Genomic DNA, 14035 nt, shown 5'->3' on the forward strand with positions numbered 1-14035 from the left:
TCAACTGCTGAGTAAAAAATCGTCTCATCGCCGCAACTAATGTGTTTCAAGGGGCACAACTTTTGCTCTGAAGGTTAACCTTCTCCTTTTCTGGTTTGTGTCACAGTTTTCACAGTTTCACTAAAGCTCAGATAGTAGCAGTAGCAGCAGAGTGGCAGTGTTTATAGACAAGGCTGTTAGTTCTAGTTAACCTACGACCACAGCAGTATGCTAGCGACCAAACCAAGGTGCACAGACTTGACTTCCAGTCTTATCGACTTCTGTTAACACTTTCATGTTGAGTTTATGGGGTCAGTCGCTCATTTCAAGTCATATTTAAAACTTTGTTTCTATCATACTTGTTTATACTACGCATTTCAGAAGTGAGGATCATCTGACATATGCTCATAGGCTAATGAATTCTGATTGAGAAGTCCAGTAAATACATTAAATACAATAAATATAGAATAAGTAATGTGTTCGACCATCAAATCACTATGGGAGGCAGTATTTATTGCTACATATTAAATGTATTACTTCCTTTATATATTACCTGGTATAAAAAATGACTAATTATATTTATATAAATTTTGCAATTCTCCCTTTTGAATAAGGGATATGCAATCTGATTAGCCAGTTCCTCAGAGAATCTTGACTCGACCAAATCAAGCTTCTTTAGCCTGACATGTTGCATCACTGGCAGGAGAGGCCAGTAACAATTATTTATTAATTATCAACAGCTGTATCACACACCCTGATAACTTAAATGTGTATTTGTTGCTACTGGCACAAAGTTTACAATGAATGGTGATCTTTCTCAATTTTGAAGGAGGCAAACTAAAAATAAAAACAATTCTTAGCCGTTGAAAGTATACTTCTTCTCCTATCCGTCATTCTCCATTCACCTTTGTTCAGCTTTCTGGCTAGTAGCCAGGATTAGTTTCCCTGGCCATGACCTGGCGCACATTCACATACACAACATCACATAGCCTACCTAGGGGAACACGAAGACACAATTAGGTATAGTGAGGATTAATAACTACAATACTTAACTTTCTTGAAAATGGTCATCAAAGGTTTGGTTTTTGGACCAATTAGTTTGAGATAATTTGCTGCTTTGTGAACCTAGATATTTTCCCACCTTTAGTCCTAATGCTAAGCTGAGCTTAGCTAAGCCTTCTTGCTGTAGATCTATATTTACTGCATAGAAATTTTATGAACTTTTTCCAATTGTCAACACAAAAGTAAAGAAGCACATGTCTCTAAATGTCTTAAAGCTTCCAAACATTATTTTGTATTTTGTAGATCTTTCTTTAGAAATTAGCTGCTATTTTCAGAGCCTTCTCCCACTCCCATCACACCATGCAGTATACTTGCAGCGTACTGAATAAGGAGGAACTCCCCTCCCACCACCACCACCATTCATGTGGAAAAAGCTTGCACCACCAGCTACCCTTTCTTTTATTCATCGCTCTGTAAATAACTCCACTTTATGAAAAGCAGCCACTGTGACTCACGGATACCTCTCTAACCACAAGCCATTATTATTTCATGGCCTTTGAAAGAAGGGTCTATAGCAGGCGCTCTCACACTTTAATGTCGGAGCTCCCTCTGATGTTGTGTAGTACACAGCGGCCCTTGTTGCACTCCGTATGCAATCCCTCACTTGAATTCACAAACACTTCCAAGTGCATAAACAGCATGGAAGACAAGTGCCTTGCGAGCTAGCTAATGCTCTGGAACGCCATTGCTGAGGAGATAACAGCAGCCTGCCAAGGCTGATGTCTGGGACTGTCATGGGGGGTGGGGGGGTGAAGAAAGACAAGTGCGTCTGTGTGCCTTTTTATGAAAAATGCTGTTGTTTTCTGACCTCTCATGGGACATCATGTGGTAAGGAAAAAGAACACGCATCAGCGTTACGATTAAATGACCAGCGGATATGATTCAAAGAGTCCCACGATGTCCCTGAGCACCCTTTGGAACGTGTAGAAGGCTCTCGGCATACAGACGAGCTAATGGGCAACCTATTGGTCATGGTAGATTCAGTTTGAATCTCAATGAGGGTGTCAGTGTGTGGCTGCTCCATGACCGACAAGGTGTGGTAGGCCTGCTGGAGTTGATTTAGCCACATTGCCTGTCATTGCGTTAGGCCAGTCAACATCCATCAGTCGAGAGGGTAAAAAGCTTTTTTTTTGTCTTTTCAAGTGTCAAGAGGAAGCTGCTGTCTTTGAGATTATGGAAGATGGAAGATGTCTGGTGAAATTTCACATCTTTGTTTTCTGTACATGACACAGAGCCGTGATGCTAATAAGGCAGATATTTTTTACATGGCAACAGACTTAATAATGCGGTTTGTGCCAAAACCACTTTTGCAGTATGTAGCCCAGAAATGAAGTCTAGTTGGGTGAGTTACTTCTTACAAAAGCTTTTCAAAGGTACACAGCAGTGCTTGGGTGTAGACTGGGACACGCGTACGGTACATGAAAGCAGTGGGCTTGAATCATACAAAGGCTAAACCCATTACAGGTCCAGAGGGGTGGGCAATACAGTGCCTTGTCCCGCTCCTCTAAACAAGACTCTGGGTACTGGAGGCTGGAAAAAAGGCTTGTAACACATACATTAAATTTTAATTGTTTTTCCACCCCCTTCCTTCACATCTCTGAAGTAGCAGCTCCTGAAACCTTAAAAGTGTAATGCCAGCTAGATTTTCATGGCTGTGCCTTTGTAGAATAAAAGATACAACAGTGGAGGGAAAATAATTTACTCTCTGATGCTGGAGGTAGACAGTTGCTTTTCAAATTCCAAGTTTTGGTCCTTTATTTTATTCAGCAGTGAAATGCCATGAATACAGAAAATAATGTCTGTTACAATTCTCAACCATGACCTTCTAATGTCAGAGAACTTTTAACGTATGGACACAGTACACATTAATGAAAAGTATCAAAAAAAGTCGCTGGATCGATCGATCAAAAAGGAAATGAAAACAAAAACAAACCAAAGAAAAGTTCTCACCAATTACATAAACATATGTTTGCTACAGTCCCAATTTACTGTATACATAGGGGGATCATATTCTCAATTATTAGAGAAGGATAGCAGTAGAAAGGATACATGACTCAACTGCCAGACATAATGCTTCATAAAGTATGCACAGAGGTACAAGCAATAAATACACACATTAGGTTAAGCCTTACAGCTACGCAAAGCAGATGCAGAAAAAGCAAGTTTGCTATTCTTAGCGAGCAATGAGAGAGAAACAGTAAAAATTCAGGTAAGTCAGAAAAGAAACACTGAGATTTTTTTTTTCCTCTTAGAAAAAAGTCTGGTAAATTTATGGGTCCACCAACATTTTTTTTTTTTACATAAGTATGCACAGTTATCAAAATACAGACAAAAATCAACCCAGAAAATCCAGACAATCCTAAAATCTAGTGGAGGAGCAGATCGCAGTTCTGGAGGTCTTTCTGGTATTATGTGCAAGCAACTATTTTAGACATTTTTTTTTTTACTTAATTTATACAAAACCCATGCAAATCTACAGGTAATATGCATTCTGTGGCTGACAGGTTTTTATCCCTCCCAAAACAGTATATCTGAGGTAACGCACTCCTATGCATTGTACGTACAGTTAGGCCATCATCCCCATGGTTTTTATTATATTCTTTTTATTAGTTCTCGTTTCCAGTCCACCAAATGATTTTTTTAGACATGCATTTTAAAAAAAACACAATATTCCCTTACAGATAATCTATACATTATCATTCTACAAATGTTTTGAGGACAACCTATTACAATGCAAATCTTCCATATCTTGACGCAGGGAATGTAAACGTTGGGCTTGAGCCACGTCCTATGAGACAAGCGCAGTAAAGTGTAACAGCTCTTGTGGCATTCTCGTAACTCGTGCAATCCGTCGTAATTGTTCTGAATTGGTTGTTGTGCAGAGGTAGGAGCTTTTAGAAAGCCTTTTTGGGTAAGTGGGAGACCCCTTTTTTTTCTTTTTTTTTTGGAAAGACGCAGCGTCCTTTTTATTTGGTGTGATAAGATTATTAAGAACGTCGTCTTCAAGTCGTTTTGCTGACTCCAGCTAAGTATTGAAGGGATAAGCTTTGTTCCAGGGCCCAGTACCCTCTTGACGTGGAACTGGTACGCATGTGTATGTGTGTGTACTTTACAAGCTGAGCGTTTGTACAGTACCGCACGTGTCTTGTGTGTTAAGCTCTTACAAGCCCTGTTCTTTGGCTTGGCACAACACTTGAAAACATACATATGCACAGTGTGTTTCCATTTTGGTCTAAACAGAGCAGACACGTTGCTCGCTGCCGCAGCAAGACACAAAACCACGTCAGGTCATTGACAGCATACGTTTTCAGCAGCTGGAGACTTAACCAAAACAAGAAAGCTGGCAGACCACAAGCCTAAGGTCTGTGTATGCTAGTCTCTGACACATGTGTGTGTTTGTGTAGTTATACTGTGTGTAGTTTCAGGTTTTCTTTATCCCATACAAGAGGAGGCAGAATTTTGTGTAACTTTGGTTTACTGAAAACATAAATGACCATTAAAGCAACAACGCTTTTCTAGATGACACTGGCTGTGAAATGATGGGACGTAGTTTCCACAGTAACTACCTCTCTTTAAGTCACCCTAAAGCGTGATATAAAAAGCTGGCTGTCTACCCAGAGCGCCATCAGTGGCGATGCCTTTCGTACGCGTTTGGAAGCTGCACAGACCCACGCGACGAGGATTTGATGAAGTTAAAGCAAATCTCACCTAGAAAAAGGTAGATAATCCTCTTCCGCAATGGCTATTACTATTTGCTTTTCCACGGTAACCAAGCCACATCATTTCATATTCACTTGAAAATGTGACTTATTTGGCTTCACTAGATATTCTTCATGTTTGGTTAGCGATGTTTTCAGTTTCGGTTTTGACGCGGCTCGGAAGAAAGAAAAAAAAGCCACGGAATAAAGACATTATTTTGACAGTCCCACTTAGAACAATACATATTCACCAGGTTAGAAAAAATAAAAATAAATAAAGAAAAAACAACTATGTGTAATGCATAAGAAAAAGTAAAAAAAAAAATAGAATAAAATAAAAATTCACAACAACACAATGTTTCTGCACTTCCATTGAATACACAAATGTTTTGGTCATGATCCACTTTTACAGTTAGCTGCTCTCTACCAGTTACAGCACAAAATGCCTGCAGTTCAAACATCACATCACCTCCTACCTATGGTATGTCTGGCAGAAAATCTCCAAAGTGGACTTTTTTTGTTTGTTTTGTCTTTTTTTTGTATGAGTTAGCAAATTTCACATCAAAACCAGCCTTTATTTTCCCTCCATCTTCCTCATGATCATCTTTGTATAGGGCTAAATGAAACAATCCCAGAGGTTATTCCAAGGTAGTTTGCGGAACAAAAGCTTCTCTTTGTACTAGTTTAAAGTGGCAGAAGGCGGACCAAGAGGAGTTTGGTGGCTTCTGTCTATAAGCTATTGGCCATTGCTAGTGTTGGCTTTGGTTTCTAGCTGTTGCCTGTGACTGTTTGAAGGTAGACAAAGCTTTCGAACGAGGAGGTAAAAGGAGAACAGTGAGAAGAAAATTATGCAGAAATGCATTTGTTTTGGAAATGGCGCTTTTTAACAAACTTATTTCTTCCCCAACTTAATTTAAATTTTTTTTGTTTATTCACAAACAGATAACAGACTGGAAGCCAACTTTTTTCTTATTTTTTTTTCTCCTTTGTTTTTTTTTTTTGTGTTTTTGGTGTTTTTTTTATGGACAGCTGCAACAACAGTCTTGGTACCGCAGTTCCGTTTCTGGTGTGATTTGGGGAATGGCATTTACAGTTGGTGGTATCTAAAAAGAAATCGTATTTGGGAAATTAACAATGGTTTTAAAAGAAAGCTGAAAATAATATACTGGGTTTCATAATAGTAGCAACATACAGGCAGTGACACAAATTTCTGAGACTACTCCTGTGCAAATGATAACAGAGCAACAACTTGAATTGAACCAGCAATTGTCTCTAGACATTAACAACTACTGTGGGTTGGATTATTCACAAACATAAAATGTCTTCCTTTTTGGCAGTATATGAGGCCGCTAGCTTTCAACGGAACATGGTGTTCCCCATCCATGAGTCTATCATCCTTACACGGTATGTGGCCACGCCATCCCCTAATGAAACAGGTCTCAAAGAGTTCAATTTTTTTCCCAATCAGACATCTTATGCCTGCTTGTGTTTGGGGGATCCCAAAGGGCTGCAACAAAGAGTTCCTTTGGCCCAGTCTCTATCCGGATACATGCTCAATAAATAGTCCCAGTGGTGAGAGAGACAAAGAGAGTCAGCTGTGGTTGCTTGGACTGTGGAGTGGTTTCTAGTCTTGCGGGAGGTCTGTGTGAAAGAAACAGTGCGGTTCGGTGAAGGGATATGTTGACCAAAAACTGTATCCTAGTCACTCCAGATCTTCCGATAAGTTCCCTTCCTCCAGCTCCCGGTCCTCCTCCAGCTCTGGACTGTGATTGGCTGTCGTCACAAGTGACATCGGACAGTCGTCGTCGTCCATATTAAGTGGCTCCTCCTTTATGTGAATGGGTGGCCTATGACGCAAGCACATAGGCGATAAATGATAAATGTTAGATTTATTCTTTAATTCAATGACAAATCCCTGCAGCACGATCACATTTAAAGGGACAGTTCATCAGAAAATGACAAGTTTTCTCAGGCATGCAGTGCTATTTATCCATCAGGATGGTTGCATTTGCATCTGTTGAATGTAATGAAACGAAATCACATGTTTTAGGGAAAAAGCAGATAAAGGCTTGTGGGCCATTTAGTTTCTCTACTTTTCAACGAATGCAGACACCTCTGCATCAGAATCTCCACAACTGGCCAACTGATACCAAAACAATGGATAAATAGCAATACAGGCCAGAGGAAAAATACACATGATTTTATGGTAAACTGTAAAGTATAACATTTAAAGTAAGGGAAACCTCATTTACAAGTAAATTATGAAGGGAACATAGTCAGGTGACTTATTACCACCATAACGCAATGTGCAAAAGAGGTGTGGAGGAGTAATTCCCGTTACTGCATGGACTGTGTTCAGCTAACAGAGAAATATTCAGTGGCATCAAAAAAACAGGCGTTACATGCATTATCTAGAAAGTAACATGTTGTTTGCGAGACACTAATTCGACATGATGCCTCACGTCTACTGTAAGTAAGCGCATGAAAATTGCATGAAAAACATGGCCTCTGTAAGGCCGATAAGCTGTGATGTTCCAGACATGTTTGGCATTTAAAAGTTTACTGATGACACCAGGTTGAAATACATGAAAAAGGAAAAAAAGAGGGGGAAAAACAGGCCACATAATAAATAATGGAGAATTTCTCATCCCTGAGCCCCCTGGAGCAAAGGCAGAGGAGAGGCTTTTTTATCTAGTTAATAGAAAGCGCAGCCACTCGTTAATATGCAGGGGCTGTGCGTGTCGCTCCTCAAGAGGAAAAACCGGCAGCTAGGTTCTGCCATTAATCAACTTCAGCCCCGGCAGTTCGCTCGGACACCATGATACATGTTTTTAACTCTAAATGGATGAATATCTTTAGCCAGTGTCAATAAGCACTGGGCAGGAAGCAGCAATGGCGCTGCTCACAGGACGCCTTATGTTTCAGAACAACAGAGGAGTGGGCGGGGGGAAAAAAGAAGTGTCGGGCCACTAACAAGAATAATAATGCTGTCACACACAAACAAGGCATAACACGATCTGGGGCTCTAGTCAGGGAGAGGGGTTTGTGCCATGATGATAAATCTGACAAAAGCTAATTATTTTTGACACATCGGATGCATCAGAAAATCCCCCTAGACTCTGAAAGAGGAGAGCGGGGAGAGAGAGAGAGGGAGACTTATCAAGTGGTAGTATGTTAGGAAGCCTCTCTCCTGGGTTGCCTTCATCAGTGGAAGCGGGGAGGGCAGGGGGGACTTTGAATTTGAAAAGAATTTTAAAAGGTACAGATGACTTTAATATTCAGAGCCAAATACTGTAAATTAATATTCTGATGTGGTGGGATGAGAAAGGGAGGCTGATCTTAGCAGGATGCGAACAGGAGCGGATGAACCTTTCTGTTTCTGTGCCTCAGGTTTACAGAAGGTGGGAGATAAGACAACAACACCTCCACGTCCTCTTACCTGCCGATGTAACAGCTAACAGCATGGAAAGACAGATTTTTTTAAAATTAAGTTATTTATTTATGTTGCCGATGGAGAGTAAAACTGGTGTTGAAAGGTGATAAAATGATGGGCTGATTGCCAGAAAGTTACAAATTTGTTGCTGAAATATTTTATGTTCTACATGAGTGCTTGGACAAAAACACTTTCTGAGACACTAAAATGTGGCTGTATAAAGGGATGTTTAGGTCACTATGTGAGGCTGTACCCCACCTTTCACTCATTAGTTATAGCTGTTCATAAACGCCATGCTGTAAACATTTAATATGTCCACTGATGCTGATCAGTACTTTATATTTGTATACTAGCACCAGATACAAATCATTGTTCAGCTGGTGCCCACAGCGAGTGAAGTGATGCATCCCTAGTTATGTCGAGCACAATAAAAAGTGTTTCATAAAGAAGAAATGGTGTTTTTTTAAACACCATTTCCCGAAAATGACAATGAGTCTGTACTTGAATGCATCACGTGGATCACCTGGCAGACTGGAATGTGTTCTCATGCACCTCATTTGATGTTTGTGTGGCTCCGACGATAACGTTCACAGGCTTTGTGACACTTTATTAAAATATGTGGATGAGCCATTTAGTACTTAATAGCTAGCTGCCATTATTGAGTCACTCAGCAGGACTTTTGCGATGTAATAAATACGCAGTGCTTCGAGTGTGTGTATGTGTGTGTGGGTTCTAGAGATGCCTGGCTCTCACATCAATTGGAGATTAGCACCTGCAATCATGCAGAGGTATGTCGGGACAAATGCGATCATTAGTGCATGGATCTAATGGTAGGCTGCGATGGGGGAGCAGGGGAAGTAGTGCGGTGAGGAAGATAGAGTATGAGAGGAGTGCAGGCAGCCTGGGGAAGGGAGGGAGGGTTGGTAGTGAAGGAGGGGGCAATAAAAGTTTGCAAAATTTCAGACACCAAAGAGAGTTGGGCCTCAGTGTGATGACACGTTTATTGGCTCTCATCTCAGAATCAGTTGAGTGAACAATAACTACATCACTCAGGGCTTGTTGCGAGGAGGTTTGCAGATGTTTGGACTGGTGTTAAGGACACTACTACTTTTTAGCCTGTGGCTACACTGAACAAAGCCAAAGGTTTCAGTGGAAATATAAACAATAGACTTGGTTTCACCTAAAACCAGTCATTCATTTAGACATTTAAATTGAAAAAAGATGTGTTTACAGTCTTTAATCCTGTTATCAAGATTGGTGCAATTAAATATCTAACTCACTCAACGTGGACACGGATTACGCGGCTCCAACCTAAAACATGTTTTACGAAATGAAATAATCAATACAATAAAGTTTTTAGACAGCGTGGCACTTCTGCATAAGTATTCAGAACCAAAACTACATGACGTGCACACGCTCACACCAGTATGCACAAACCCGGGATGGCCCGGGGCAGCCTGCTTTGCAGTTAAGTAGATATCATTAACCTTCGGACATTTAGGAGAAGAAGAGGTTTGAATGGACTTGCTTGTGCTGAGGACTCCTCTCCAGAGAAAGGCCTTCAAGGTGATGTACTATTTAGTTTAGTGCTACAAGCCACTCTATTATTTAAACACATCTTTGAAAAGCCATTCATGAAAAACACATTTCTTCCATTTTGAGGTTGTTGTGGCTTTGTAAAGGCGGGCGGGGACCGAGGGAGGAAGAGAAGGATGGATGGATGCGTCTAATCTTCTAATCTAGCTACCCTTGCAAGTGTCAAGGCTAGTGCGGCCGGAGAAAAGAGAATGCAAGAAAAAGGAAGTGCTGTCCTGTTACTAAAAATTAAATGAGCCGAGGGAGTGGTAACACTGGATTCTGTCTGGAGCTGGGCAGATTTGCTCCACTTATTACCCCCTTTCAGAGAGGGGTAAACATGTCCAAACAGATTAATGTATAGATGTCTGGTACTAAGGACTAACCAAACACTCCTCTGTTCTCTCTGATACACTTAGTCACATGAAGCAGAAGTGCATCTTTTATCCATTAAAGAAGTGACTAGCTGATAGGTTTCCAACATGGTCTTTGAAGGAGAGTGGACGAGAATCATATAAGAATCATTTCTTTGTGTTTGTTTCCGTGTGTGCTTCATTTTTCCACAGCGAGTGCTTACGCAGATAGTTCTTTGTGACATCAGCAGCCCAGACATTCCTAAAAGTCACATGAAATCAATTTTTAAAATCACTCTCACTCTCTCTCACACTCGCTTTCTCTTAGCCACGTTAAATGAGGGATGAGGAAGGGAGAGATTTTTAAAGTAATTAATGCTACACTTGCTAAATATTAATAGGCACAGTCTTGCATAAAATACAGCAGCTAAACCCCTATAATGCAGACGGTGGTGTAATTAAAGACAAATGTGTAATAGAGCCTATTTATAGACTAACTGTTGGCCAAGCGTCCGCCTCACCTCAGGTATAAGCACAAAGACAATCAAATTACAGCAGAAGATAAAGGATGAGAAAAAGTCTGCTTATGATATCGTACGTACTGGAAATTGAACCCTGCCCTTGGGTCAGAGAAAACTGAAATAAATACTGATACAGAGGGTTAAATGTCAGGCAATTAAACTAACAAAGGAATTCAACGTAGGCGTACAAAGGGGAGGGGTCAATGTGTGCTTGCATACTTAGATAAGCACTCTTAAAAATGTGTGAGGTGTAAATTAGTGCATACCCACCACATTTAACATTATGAAGCATGAAATAGGAACTCTGATCCATCGTGTGCATGCTGCAACATCATAGGTATGCTGTAATGGTTGTCATTTAAATCCACACAGCAGCTGTTATGGGCTGAGTAAAGGGCAGTATAAGCACCGGCAGCTTTTAATGAGATCGACTGGGGGTGAATTGTAGTTTGTGTTTCAAAAAGCTTTTAGGTTTTCTAAAAAGAATCTTAGACAATGTCTTAAGATCAGTGTTTAATCTGAGAAAAGTGCAGATGATGTGCACAAATTTGAGTTCTTAGAGGTCTAAGTAGCCCCAAGAGTTAAATTACTTGCAGGTATATTTTCTTCTATGTGCAGGAGCTTACATGTGTACTGGAGGGGAGTATCTGGGGCTGCTGTGTCCGTTGGTGTCCAGGTGGTCGACTGAACCGTTGAGGTCCTCGTGGGCTGACTGCAGCAGCATGGGGGGGCTGCCGCTCAGCGTAACTGGGGGACTAACACCCAGCAACCCCGGTGGGCTCCCTCCCAACTGGCCAGGCGGACTTCCTGCGGTCAGTCCGGACGGGTCTCCGCCGAGGAGGCCGTGGCAGGTGCCTCCCATCGGGCCTGTGGCACCACTCCCCATGAGCCCTGGGGTTCCCAGCAAAGGCAAGGAGGTCTCTGCTAGGGCAGCCTGTGGGAGGAAGAGACAAGTAGGGAATATTAGGAATTAGAACTTGAATAGACAGAGACAGGTCCAGGAACACTGAATAACTGGGTGCATAAGAGGGAGTAATCATTTACTGTCACACAGTTGTTTTGGTGGTTTAGAGGCAGTATGAAGAGTGAATATTATGATTTAACACAGTAATTATTTAAAGACCGTGGCTCAGTGTTGTTCAGCTGGAAACTATTTTTCCCCATGTGACACTTTCCTGACAACTACTTCCCCTCACCTGCCATTCCTGTGCCCTTGTGTGGTGTGGCTATTAAAAAAAAAAGTCCCCCCAAAACTTTACCTCCAAATAATAAAAACTCTTGACACTTTCGCCTGCTGAGCATTAAAGTTATATACGGTGATTAAATTTTTAAAGTTTTTGCCATGAGCACCTCGCCAGCGTACACTATGAAGGCAAATCATTTATGACAGGTTAGATAAATATTAATGCACATGCCCTTGCATTTGCACATGCCGCTATCAATCTAGGGTGGCTGCCACTGCTGAAAGAAGGGAAAAAGAAGGGAATCAAGGAGCGAGAGTTGCTCCTTGATTCAACCACAGGGTGGCCTTCTCTGTCTGATGGCAGACCGGAAGAGAGCAGAGTGAGTGGAGAGGTGCAGAAATTCACAAGCAAGGAACAAGGTGGTAATTCAAGTTAGAAAAAGAAAAAAAAAACTTGCTCCCTCATATGCAAAGTGGAAGTATGAATACGGAGTTCTATTGTGCACATTAACTGTAATCATTCAGTCACTCAGGCAGTGGTCCTGTCTGTCAATCAAGTAACACCGGCAGCCAGCTCAAGGTTTTGGTCTGTACCTGTAAGCTGGCATTTAGTGCAGTTCCATAGCCAAGACTGGAGGGCAGATTCTTGACAAGTGATGGGCTTCTGCATACAAAAAAGTAAGCAAAACAAACAACAACAAATGAGTCAATCAGTTCATAACATAATGTGTAATGTAATGCTAATAAGAGAGTGCAGAGTGTATTTAACAACGTTTCCACTGATCCTTTTAATCTTTTACTGATCTGGAGCTATGAGTCAGCAGAGCACCTACCCCGTGATCTTCTGCGACCTGCGTTTCTGGTACTCCACCTCATCTACTGTCCACACTGCCCCCTTCACATTCTCCACGCGCACAAAGCACTTGTGCAGACTGAGGTTGTGGCGGACAGCATTCTGGAGGCAGAGAAATAACGCACAGGTCAGAGGGATGAGGTAAAAAAAAAAGCGAGTCATGTTCATTCATTATCCATCAAGAAAAAAAATGAAGACGAGGAAGGCTTCAAAATTGATTTTTTTTCCCCTGCATTTTGAAGAAATTCTTAACATTCACGCACCATTGATTTAATTAGTAAAAAATTGAGTGAGAGCGAATGCTCTTACAAGTCCTGCACACAGTACATATCAATCAGAGTAAGTAGGCTAAAAGGAGGTAATCAGCATAGCGAATGGCTTATGGTGGTGACAGAAGTGGTAATGCCGGCCTTGATAATGTGATGTCAGTAACCCTTCCTGCTCCAGAAAAGCATTGCTCTTAATGGACACATCGCTTAAAAGATGACAGTATTGGAAGGGGGAGAAAAAAAAAAAAGTCGTCAGGAGGCCCCTATGTTTGTGTGTGTTAGAGACAGTGTGTTCCTGCAGAAGTCAGGGCATTAAGCTGAACTGACTTCTATATGTCTAAATACTCTGGTAAAATGACACGATCATCTTTTCGATATTATTATCAAAGCTGCTGTTAAATTAAAAGAAAACAATAAGGTGTTTTCATTAATTACTAAATAAGAAATAGCTAGAGAAAGAAGCACTCTTTTATTAATATGACAATACGTCCATAATTAAAACATGCATCAGACTCTACAAATAATAACCTTGGCTTTAATATCCCTGCCTCTCATATTTATCATCTCCCTTAGCTTGGTGTGTACTGCTCAAGAAAAAGGGATTCAGAAAAAAAAGAAAGAAAAAAACCTCATAAGCAGATCTCGCATCTGACCTGAAAATCCCAGGATTTGATTGATCTTAATGCCCATGGCTCTGAATATGATAATTTTAATATTAATGAGCAAATGAGCAGTTTTATTATGCATGCTATATAGTTAGAACTAATAAGCTTCTGGGTGAGAGAAAAGAGAGAGAAAGGAAAAGTGGGGTGTGGGGTGCAGATCCCTCTTTTGAGCTTATGAGACCAAGCTGAGATATTAAACTACCTTTCATTTCTCTCCTTTCTTCTTCCCCCCTTTTTTTTAAAAACAAATTCTCTTCATTAATCAAATGACAGGCCGATCGCTGATCATCCCCCTAATGCTTACAAAGGGAAGCGCAAGGCTGTAGATGTAAATAGATCGCACTGGCTTTTGTGCAGGGTGGGGCAGATTAGGATATTTTTCTAAAAAAGGAGCAGGGAAGATTTGAAACCGTTCAGATGCTGGTGGCGGTGGTGATGTTGGTG

General features: G+C 41.0%; 1 protein-coding gene across 11 annotated transcripts in view; it reads right to left on the minus strand.

Moving 5' to 3' along the window:
* Positions 1–2778: 2778 nt before the first annotated feature.
* Positions 2779–14035, minus strand: part of foxp2 (forkhead box P2) — a 102564-nt gene continuing 91307 nt past the window's right edge. For 10 of the 11 annotated variants that reach the window (XM_005915611.3, XM_014329449.2, XM_005915610.3 and 7 more), the window contains 4 exons: positions 12638–12759; positions 12399–12468; positions 11248–11555; positions 2779–6586 (listed from right to left, as the gene is read on the minus strand). In XM_005915611.3, coding sequence (XP_005915673.1) covers positions 6442–6586; positions 11248–11555; positions 12399–12468; positions 12638–12759 — 645 coding nt within the window. In that variant the 3' untranslated portion in view covers positions 2779–6441. The remainder of the gene's footprint in view (positions 6587–11247; positions 11556–12398; positions 12469–12637; positions 12760–14035) is intronic. The other variant, NM_001315538.1, reaches the window with a different exon arrangement.

This window comes from Haplochromis burtoni, unplaced genomic scaffold (assembly GCF_018398535.1).
Source record: "Haplochromis burtoni strain Fernald_Lab_line unplaced genomic scaffold, NCSU_Asbu1 Contig_14, whole genome shotgun sequence".
In the NCBI taxonomy this organism is placed as follows: Eukaryota; Metazoa; Chordata; class Actinopteri; order Cichliformes; family Cichlidae; genus Haplochromis; species Haplochromis burtoni.